Below are 11,430 nucleotides of genomic sequence, written 5' to 3' on the forward strand. Positions count from 1 at the left end.
GCTGGGTACCAACATGTTTAATTGTAATCTTTCGTTTGCTGCTTTGTGTTTGATGACAGACAGCTGGTGTTTGTGCCAGACAGACATGAGTGACTGAACTGTTTCTCATCCAACGGCAGCAGATGCACACCTCCCTGAGTTTGGCAGTTGTCTGTTTTCAAAACCTCTTCCCGTCAGCATTACATGAAAAAAGTAAATTTTTTAAAATATGTTTTTGGACAGTCTTAGTACACAAATATGGCCTGAAGTTAGTGCTTTATAAAGCCCAATTGGACCCCAAAGCACTTTACATTTCAGTCATTCACCCATTCACACACATTCTGGTGGTAAGCTACATTGTAGCCACAGCTGCCCTGGGGGCACACTGACTGAGGTGAGGCTGCCATGCACCGGGGCCACCGGACCATCTGCCCACCATCAGTAGGCAAGGTGAAGTGAGGCGTCTTRCCCAAAAACATGACTTAGACAGCTGTAGATTGAACCGGCAACCCTCCACTTACTGGATGACTCCCCTAACCACTCCTCCACAGCCGCCCCCATGTATTGCAATTTAATTCTTATGTCAACTGTAATATCGGACACAAATAGAAATGTTATTTTCTATTTCCTGCGAAAAAGCAAYGTGCATGTTTGATACTGAAAAACTTTTCCCGAAAGCTGCTAAAGAAGCTAAAAATGTTTCACAGCAATACAAGAAACAATTATGAGGAGAAAAGAAAAGTTAAAATTTGTTGTAAAAAAGCTAAAATGGCCGAAATGAGCCGAAAATAGCAAAAAAGTCACTGAAATTAGCACTAATGTTGGATTATGCAGTGAGAAGCTGAAATTATCACAAAAAGGTGAATTTAGCAGCTACAATTAACTGGAAATAACCACAAAGTAGCATGGAAAATGGCTAAACTCAGCAGGAATAAGCTTAAAAAACAAGCATAAAAAAGCTAAATTAGCAGAAAAAAATAACAAAGGAGCAGAATGAAAAGGCAGATAAAGAAGACAAAAAAACAGAACCAGAACAAAAGGTAAAAAAGATTTACAATTTTCTCAAGGTTTCAGGATGTTAATACCGTTCAGTTTTCAATCAGAAATAAATGGCAGAAATAGATAAACAGCTTAAAAAAGAGAGTTGCTGCCATACCACCCTGAACACGTCAGATCTGCTCTGATCTCAGAAACTGAGCAGGGTTGGGCCTGGTTGGATGAGACCGTAGGAGTTGTGCCCACAATGGTCACTAGCAATAGAAGAGTTTTGACCATAAAGGTCATAAGTCGCCTTCAGTGAAGGATGCCAGATCATCATAAGTTGCTGAAATACCAAAAGCCATGACATTAATAAGCTGAACGTTTTGAYACGAGCTGAAATAGCACAAAAATTGTGGAACAAGTTAGGTGCAGAAAAATGAACACAATTACAAATAACTATATTGCCATGGATTATCATGAGGTGAATCACCTTCATTTATCAATCAGCTCATTCATCATACCACCACCAGCAGCTCCAAAGTTTCACAGCATCTACAGAAATGTTTGTTTTTTTTAGCCTGACATGACCTTGTGTCATCAGGTTTGTGAACTCATAAAGAAAAAAGGCTTTTTTATACTGGAGCCAGGTTAGTGAAACCAAATGGAAAGGGATTATTAAATAATACAACTCAAATCCTTCAATATTAATTTAACAATGCAAACATGTCAAGAGAGTAATAAACCTCTGGACGTCTTCATGGCTCACTCACTGCCTCAGTTAGCGAAGAATCACAACAGAAATCTTTTGATTGCAGARTTTCAAAAGGCCTCGACGTGGGAACAAAATAAATCAAGTCTGAACAGTCAGATTAGATTTCCACTGCATCACTGGCTTTTGGCTTTTTATCTCAATGCCCTCTCTGTTGTGTTTTGCTATGTTAAAAATAACCTCCAGGGCAAAGTGATTCCCCCTCCCCCCTCCACAGTAATTATACTGTTTGCTTGCACGCTAAGTTACATTTCGCAATGATCAACAAACACGTGAGAATAGCTCTAAATATTTATYATCCATGTCGCCAACAGCAGAGTTTAATAACCTTTATTTTAAACTTGTTATTAAAATGTCTATTCAGCAGACTTCAAAGTGTGAAGTCTTTTATTTTGTCTTGTGTTGTGTATTCTCATTTGATCAAGATCAGATTTATCTCTCTTCTCATCTTGTGTCATCTCTCTTCATCTCATTTCACCTTATTGTCTCCTCGCGTCAGATCACCCTGTCTCATTTTTTAAATCATTTTATATTTTCTTATCCTTTCATCTGCATAATCTTATCTTCTCATTTTTATTATCGCGTCTCATCTCGTGTCATCTAATTATCTTTTCTGTTTTCATCTCACCCTACTGTCAGCTCATCTCAACTCATCCTAGTTTATTTTTTCTTATTTTGAGTCATTGTTTAGTTTTATCATTTTGTCTCATTTGTACAGTTTATCCTCTCATTTGGTTTGTCTTATCTCATTATTTCATGTCATCACAAATTTTCCTCCTATCTCTCAGCTGAACTGCTAACTTTTTCACCTCGTCTAACTCGATCTCATTTACAGTAATCTCATTCTATCATTTCACAAGTCGAGCTTTCAAGCTCACATAATCAAATCCTGCATCTTTAGTATTTTAATATAATAATAACTTATAGAAGAGAATCCCTGTTGTGCAGAATATTCTAGTCTTAGGCACTTCCTATAATCACTTTGTATTTCCAAATGCACTTTCTCAAAATTCAGAATTCTCTTCAGAGTAAGAAAATCCTCCAGGAACTCAAACTGTCATGATTTTCTGACTGCAATTTTTTTCAAGTAGCAGCTCATCACTGACTCATCAATACAAAACCTTATACTAATTACACATACCTCAAGATTTTATACCATAGAGCAGTGTTTGTTTTTTTCTACTTGCAATCCTTGTTTCTTGTCCTGAGCAGGAATTTGACCTGAGTCAAGTTTCTGTTTGAATGAAACAAGTCAACGGTTACTTTTACTCCGTCCTTTGTGATTGCAGGTGTTGCAATCATTGGGCTTTATTTTTGACATTCATGATTCACAAAAGAGACGGTTTACAGATGTGCCGTCAAACCTGTCGTAGCACGTCTGTGTGAAGCACACCTGCATCCCATAATAATCCTGCACCAGCAGATTCTAAAGATCCAAGATCAGAAGTGAGGGCATTTGCTCTGAAAAACATTTGTCTCTCTGTGCGTCATCAAGGGTTCAGCTTACACTTCTTATAACAAGGTTATARGAATTATTTAATTAGCAAGGGATCACTTTTTATTTTGGGTAAACATCCCTCTAGTGCAAAATGAATGGACACAAGAAGTAACTCTGAGTCAGTGAATGTTGATTTGGACCATAATATGCGATCATTTATTTTACAAATCATCACTAGAGTACACTTGATTGTGAACAATTAATTTCCTATAAAAGTTTTGGGACCAACAATAACAAGCTTTTAACTTCTTAACTGTTAACCACACTTAAATAGAAACACAAACGTCAGATTAGATGTTAAATACCAGACATTTGAGGCTGTTTATCTTAGGGTTGGCAAGGAAGAGTTTAAGAGAAAGGAGGAAGAAAGATGTTAGCTTTCTTATACTTTATCTTAAATAATGTGGGTTTAACCAGAAAGGCAAATCGTTCTGTGCTCAGCTTTGGTCAGACCTCGACGTCACACACAGCCAGCTTTTACCTTGAGATGATGTTCTGTCACCTGTCTGGTAGGTGGGGACGCTGCTGGAGAATCTGTCTTTAGACCGTCGAACAGGGGACCTCAAGGTGTGTTTTAGACTCCTTTAGGTCCACGTCAGCCGTGGAAGAAGGCAAAACCTCGACTGGAACCCAGGTTTCAGAATAAAACTTCCATCTGGAGAGTTTCTGAAGTGGATAAACCAGGCGTTGGTTTTCCACACTGTGATGTTTCCCTGTTGGCGTGAAGGGGCCAATCTAGCTGTCACAAAGTGACTGATGGTGGTCCGTCACCTTACTGCTGGACGGGCGGAAACTGTTAGTTACTAAAAGCTTAGAGAATCTAAAATCCGCCCTCCGGAAGGTTAGACTAGAAAAGTTATATCAAGGAAAGTGTTAGTTTCAGAACTTGTTTTGCCTCCTGAAACTAAAACAAAGATTATTGCTGCTGCTGTGTGGTTCAGAACAAAACTTTTCATGACCCATTTAAATTATCTGATGAGCACTTATTTAAAAACATATCTGAAAGAAAAATGAATTTCTTCAAGTTCAAACATTTGCAAATTTGATTCAGACAAGTAAAACATTGATATTTCATCAACTTAAGAAATTTTCCCCACAGAAAAAAACCATACATAACTGAATTCAAACTGAGGGAAAAAAGAGATCTGTCCTCTCTTCTCCTGTAACTTTGATAAACATTCTCTGATTATCAAAATGCGTAATACTTTCAGTTAAGAGAACAATAAATCAAACAAGAGAAGATTCTTCTGTTTTTATCTGATTTAGGAGGAAGAGAATGTCTCTTTGAATGGTTAAGGCGACCTGGGGTGGCCTAGATTCAGTTCTAAGTGGAACAGAGTTTTTGTCCCTTCGAAAGCCCATCAGAGGACTGAGAGTCCAAGACAGTTTCCTTGATAATTTAACTCGAGGTGACCCCTGCAACGGCGTTGTGGTCTTTTTTTTTATTGTCTTTTAGATCAACTGAAGTACCTGCAGGCATTCAGGAATGTGATCTCCTCAGCCACATGGGAGCRTGTGCACGTGCGCGCGCATGTGCCCTGCCTGTGTATAAATGCAGGGAGGAGAGACTTCCTCCCCACACTTGCTCTGCCATCATGGATCTGAAGGTCGTGTTTTTGATCGTCTTCCTGAGCGCTGTGGCCATCRCCTCCACTGACGGTAAGGAACACGTCAGAACCAAATGAGTACCTGAATGAATCTGTTAACTCAGGATCATTCACATGCATCCTCTTCAGTCAGTGCACACTCAGTTATTGCATATTTAATGGAAAAGTGAAGCGAGTGATTTAAGTTCTCTTTTAAACATTGCTAAGATTTGCATATTTGAGCAGAGACTAATGTTTTGTTTTTTWAAATATATATATTAACAGAMAAACAATGGTTTGCATTTATCTACAGTATTGCTGTTGTGTTATCTTTGTTTTAACATCCCTACATTTTGCAGCTGGCATCCCAAGATGCTGCATCGGAGTTAAAGAGAAATTCCCACTCCATTGGTTGCGCAAATTGGAACGATGGGAAAAGCAGCACAGCAGAGGTGCCTGTGACATTGAAGCACTTGTGTAAGTGTTGACAAAAAAAGATGTGTATTTATTAAAATATTACATAAAGGCATGTTCTGGTTAGCTTTTTTTATTGCTCTTTTGTGCTTTGCATTTTTGGAGTTTTATGGGCCGTGCTGCTTTAATTGTATTTAACCTTTAATTGATGTCTTTAAAAACAATTGCTGGCATCATGGCAACTAACTCAACAGTCTACTTTTAGTGCATCTCTTGTGTTGTTAACAAGATAATGACTGTATTGTAAAAAGCTTAACTTTTTTCCTGCTTGTGTGTTCGCAGGGTGTATTTGAAAGGCAAGGAGAAACCAGTGTGTTTGGCTCCTAGAGTGGAGAAATACCTAAAGATGGGGAAAARGCAGAAGCTACAGAAGAACTGAGATGTTTGTGTGTAATATATTTCCTGCAGACTCTTTTCCCTCCTGCTGCCCTTGGGTYAAAATGTCCAACGAGGTCTCAGTTTTAAAATGTGTGGTTTCATTTTGACCCAAGGGTCAAAATAAGAGGGTTAACCTGTTTTTTTTTTTCTTTCTGTGTGGTTTGGAGCTGGTGCCTATCTCCATCACAGGGACACTCATAGAGAACCAAGAAAAAAAAAATCAACCGTTCACACTCACACCTTTTAGTTACCAAAAACCTAACGTGCACGTTTTTGGTCAGCGGGAGGAAACAGGATTACCAGAAGTAACGCACAGGAAGAACATTTAAAGGCCAGGAGTGGATCCTGCAAGTCGATAGGTTACAGCTCTGCCACCGCCCTCCGTTTGTATAAATGTACTGGTGTTCACTGAATTCTCTTGATATCCCTGGAAAAAACACCTTTTATTTTAATGTGACTTTAAAAAGTGACAAACAAATGTGATATTTTCTCTATTGGGGGAACTTGTATAWAACGTTGCTGTATATTTCCATATATTACTGTACTTACAGGTAAATGTTGACCTTTCTACATGAATTTTCCAGCTTTTAAACTTAATGTGACATTTTCAATGATAATTGTTAACATCGCTGATTAAAAACAAATTTTACACAAAGGCATTACTGTAGTATTTTTAGTGAGGGTCATCGCTGTTTCTTTTTTATATGTATATGAATATACATGTACACCTTCTACCACTGAATTYATTCAAAAAGAATAAAGCAGAAATGTGCTTATATATTTGATTTGAGGTGGGGTTTTTTTGTTATATTTAACATGAACCTTTCTTAGCTAAAAGAAGAAATATAAGCAAGTAAGCAAACATAAGTAAATTTGGGTAATCCTGCTATAAAGGCAGCTATGTCTGACTATCTTTGGGATTTATTTATTTTTTGACATGACTAATCCCTCAGAGACAAGCTGTTACACATTGAAAACATCATCACATTCTTCTGGAAAAAACCTCATTCATCTCATTTATTTGATTTGGTACTTTTTATATTAAGTGGTTCACATAAAAAAAGTTGAGGAAAAAAAAAGCAATAAAACTGTAAATGCCAATGGCTACGTTCCAGGTACGCTGAGATACGATCATGTTTGTTTTTATAGTTTAGCATTGTTCTATTATGAATTTGAAGCACTTTTGACCCCAGCTTGGATTATTTTAGTGCCTAACTTAACTGTAAAAAATATTTTTTTAATGAGGTTTGCAGAAAAGGATCATGGGATATATGTTTACAGCTGATTGACTTGTAGAATCAGTTCAATTAAAGATTACTGCAACATTTAACTGACCTTCAAATGCATTAAAATGACTATTTGGCAGTTAGTTTTACAGATATTGGTGTGGTAGTAGCTGAGAGTCATTCACAACACATATTCTTAGTGTTACATCTGGCAATATTGCTTTAGATTGTGCTTTAAATTATATTCAAGCTTTAATTAAAACTGCCACAACTTCATAATATCTTAGATATCAGTCTATTTGCAAAATAAACTAATCAGTTTTGATGTTCCTGCATTTTTGTCCAAAATATATACAAAAAAAGTGCAATTTTACAATAAGGAGAAAAATGTAATTACCGGTAAGTCAACAATGAGTCATGGATCTGCTGTGGTTGCCAAAACCTATTAAAGATATATAAAAAAAAGCTTTCAGCACATCCTTTTTAATAAGTTAACCTTCAATAGTTTCAACCAAACATGTTCATGTYAAGACAGGTTGAACAGTTTGCGGTAATAACTCAAAGCATCCTGAGTATCGCTCCCGACTAAATTAGAAGTAAGAAATATTTTCACTTTGAAAAATCCCAGCAGACTTCTCAAAATTTAACAGAAAGCTGTCAGATAAGCTTAAGGTAAYGCACATAAAAAAAGGTCACGGCAACGAACATTTTCTGAGTTACTTCACAACTTAATCCTTTGTCATCAGTCTTCAGGCGCTGATCCATCAGCGAAGCTTTGTCTCCTCTSCTCTCGTGAACTGGAGCAACTAAACACACAGAAAAGTTTACTCAGACTGAGTTCRTTTTGCTGGATGTTTTTGTGTAAACTTTGATAAATATAACTTTGTAGAAAAAGCAGAACAGACTTACAAAAGTGTCCAATTGTACAAACAGCCAACTAAAAATCATGCCTAGGCATATGTGTCAAACATAAGGCCCGCAGGCCAAATCTGGCCCTCGTTAACATTTTATCAAAGGCAATACTTCACTTGTAAAATAGTTTTAGCTTCTGTGTCACTGGATTTACTGCAGTCTTCTTGTGACAACTGGACAACTTTCAAGCAACTTTAATAATCTTTTTCTGTATTTTCTGTTAGTAGAGAGTAAGGCGTAAGAAATGAATGCTAAAGATGTCTTTCTAAATGTAATCTTTTTCTTTACTTGTTTGGTTATGCATGTTCTAAATGCTACACAATATACAATTTGGAAAAGGTCATTTGTAGTTCTATAAGAATATTAGCACATTATATAACATTTAAACTAATAYTGATAGATTTTTTTTGCCACTGCTGGCCCAGGGAGTTATCAGTAGGTTTAAAACCCTAAGTCTTGTGCTCTAGCACCATCTTGTGGTCACACTGAAAATAAAAACATGAGCTGTGGACAAAAAGAAACTGTGAAGTCACCAGTTTTGATTAAAGGTGATGACGTTTTTGACACGTGGAAGTGGGTTAATTTGCCTGTTAGCAAAATATCTTATAGACAGGTGAGTGGATTTTAGTGAAGCTGAACAACTTTGGAGTCAACCCAAGAAAACATGCAGTAAAAATGGGTAAAGGGCACTTAGTTTTACAGATATTTTACTAAAACTTGAGTTATTTCCAACACGGACTCCCAGTCGTTTTTTTCAAAGAACACTGGGCCTGTAATTACTTTTATTCTCTTCTGCAGATTCATCAAACAAAAGAATAAGTCACTCTGACAGGAGATATGCTGCAGATAACAAGGAACTCCACAGTCTAATGAGGCTCATTGTTTTATACTCCGTCCCTTTTATACCTGATCTTAAATACACAGGCTACAGTCTTTCCCTTCTATTCATACATGGTGCACATCATCAGTGTATTAAACACAGTCAGACTGTKGTTGACATGCAGATAAAGCCACTTATTTTTCAAGTGGAATAGAAACTCCAGCATGTTGCCCTTTTCTCTCACAATGCTCTCTCTTAATGTTTAACACGAAGCAGCTTTCAGACGAACTCTTCGGTCTGAACAGGGGTCAGGACGTGCAGCGCCGTGACATTTGACTCAGACTAAAACACACAGCGAGCAGTTAATCAGTGTGGTGAATGTAAACACGGGAATGAGTGTGAAGTCAAACGGACTCAGATGTTTGAATTTTGCCTCTAACTTCTGTTTGCATTACGAGTTTTTTTTTTTTCACCTTGAATGATGTCATTTCATGTGCAAAATTGAAATTTAAATGACATTTCAGTGCCAGGACAGACGTTCACACGTTCTCATTTCCTGCCCTGAAGTAAAGTTTGGCTTTGTTGAACAAAGCTATATTGCTATCACTGATCATATTTATTTGGGGGGATAAAATATCTTTTTTAAGCATCTGCTTTAAAAAAATACTGTTGGTACGGTGCCATATMCAGCTTCAAAACTAAGACTGGTGGCCTGACGGGTCCAACATGTTCACTCATTAACTACTGCTGGCTTTGGACTGATAATGACCCAGATAATTTCTTTCCTCTTAAAATACACCTAGTTTTTTTTGAAATGGTAATTTTGGATCCATCGGGTTTGTAATTTTTTTTTACTTGTATAAAGCTATAGAGCGATCTTTCTTATGGAATTGTTTCCATTTTTATTTCTTTAACAATTAACAGATCAGTCGGCTATTAATTTAAATTGTGTCAAAATCTTCAAGTGTTTTTAACCAACTTAGCTGATACATGTTTATAGCTAATATTTGAAAGAGTGTGTGGARACGTTATTTTTGTTGCAGCACATTGGTGACGGTGGAAAGGAATGACTCCCATTTAACAGGATGTAACCTCCAGCAGAACCAGAACCAGGGCGGCCAAGTGCCTCAACTGGCTGCAGTTTGAGAGGATACAGACAAACACAGAGTGATTGGTTCAAGTGTGTTTCTGTGGGAAGGTAAACAAACAGAAAACAGGCTAATGGCCGCAATATTTGCTTACAAAAGCATGGAGAGGAGAGTGAAGACAACAGTATAACTGTCACATATGCTATGGTTTGTCCATAAATTGCACAGATTTCCCCCCATTTTGTCTACAAGTCTCAGAGCCGGCATGCTATTAGGAAATAATTTCACTGCCTCCTTTTGTCTCTGCAGCTGCAGAGGCAGTTATCTGCGCCACATGTCCTCTCTCCACGGCCCACACTCCACTTGTCTGCTCCAAACCCAATTCCATTTGAATTGTGTGAGAGTACTACATATTTCTTTTTGTGAAAATTACTTATTTCTGAGGGTCAAGAAATGCCCAAAGTGGTTGACATGTGTGCWGAACCACAGTGAGATTAGTTTGTCCTCCAGCAGTCTAAGCCTACAGCAGCAAAGGGATTCAACGAAACCCAGAAAGTAATCATTGGATGAACATCTAAACACGTTAATCTTAATGGGCTTTAACGCCATAAATTCTATATACTTTGAGCTGTAATGTGGTGTGGTGGTAACTGAGAGTCATTCATATGAACATGTGGTTGGGGTGGCCACTTTGAATTAAAAGTGTTGCACAATGTGAATTCCTTCAGGGAATGTTAGGCTTTTAATTCATTCATGATTTCCCAACAAAACTTGCCTCCATGTTTCCATTTTTTTACTTTCACATCATAAAACTCTTCTGAGTTGCTGTTTTGGTAAAACAATAGTTTTCTGTAATAGTGTAGTTTTTTCTGTGTATTATCATTACCTCATGTTCTGTTCTGTTTAAGCCCCGCCCCTCTGAATTACATAAACAGAGGAAGCACCGCCCACCTGTCGCCTCCTTCCTCCAGGAAATCCAGTCAGTAACAGCACAGAGCAGGAAACTGAACTTTACAGAAGACAAACAGATTATAAACTTTTTTTTTTTAAAGTTTATTTAAAAAAATGTCTTTGGAGCAAACAGCGGAACACCCGGCCCTCCTCAAGCTGCTCTCTGCTCTGTTTTACGCCGGCAGCTCGTTTCTCATCACCGTGGTGAACAAAACCGTGCTCACGAGCTTCAGGTCAGTTTGTTCATCCCGACAGCACACACGGAGGAAGCCTCTGTAGTTTAAACATCTTTGTTTTTTGTTTCTGTGCTGCAGATTTCCCTCCTACCTGTGTCTGGGGATTGGACAGGTGAGTTGTTCATTTTTTGCTGTCGTCGTCGTTGTTGTTGTTGTTTTTGTTTTTATTTAAAATCACGTATTTCCTGCTCCTTTCAGATGTTCACCACCATTATTGTCCTTTATGTGGCCAAAATGAGCCGAACTGTGCAGTTTCAAGACTTTGACAGAAGCATTCTCCTAAAAGTGAGCTCCTTCAAAAGTATCTGTCTCTGTTTTGTTGTCTTGTTAACTTCATTCATTCATTCATTCATTCATTCATTCATTCATTCATTCATTCATTCATTCATTCATTCATTCATTCGTTTTGTCTCGGCAGATTTTCCCCCTTCCTTTGCTCTACGTTGGGAATCATGTAACGGGACTGGCGAGCACTAAAAAACTCAGGTTCTAAGTGGTTTGATTGAATAATTTATGGCTCAGGTTCAGTTTT

At 37.7% G+C, this 11,430-nt stretch overlaps 1 protein-coding gene across 1 annotated transcript in view; it reads left to right on the forward strand.

The window, feature by feature from the left end:
* The first annotated feature begins 10,674 nt into the window (after positions 1 to 10,674).
* Positions 10,675 to 11,430, forward strand: part of slc35d2 (solute carrier family 35 member D2) — a 6,900-nt gene continuing 6,144 nt past the window's right edge. The window contains exons 1-4 of the mRNA XM_014002655.1: positions 10,675 to 10,895; positions 10,977 to 11,010; positions 11,097 to 11,183; positions 11,317 to 11,384. Coding sequence (XP_013858109.1) covers positions 10,777 to 10,895; positions 10,977 to 11,010; positions 11,097 to 11,183; positions 11,317 to 11,384 — 308 coding nt within the window. The 5' untranslated portion in view covers positions 10,675 to 10,776. The remainder of the gene's footprint in view (positions 10,896 to 10,976; positions 11,011 to 11,096; positions 11,184 to 11,316; positions 11,385 to 11,430) is intronic.

The sequence above is a fragment of the Austrofundulus limnaeus genome, unplaced genomic scaffold, assembly GCF_001266775.1.
Source record: "Austrofundulus limnaeus strain Quisiro unplaced genomic scaffold, Austrofundulus_limnaeus-1.0 Scaffold14, whole genome shotgun sequence".
NCBI lineage: Eukaryota > Metazoa > Chordata > Actinopteri > Cyprinodontiformes > Rivulidae > Austrofundulus > Austrofundulus limnaeus.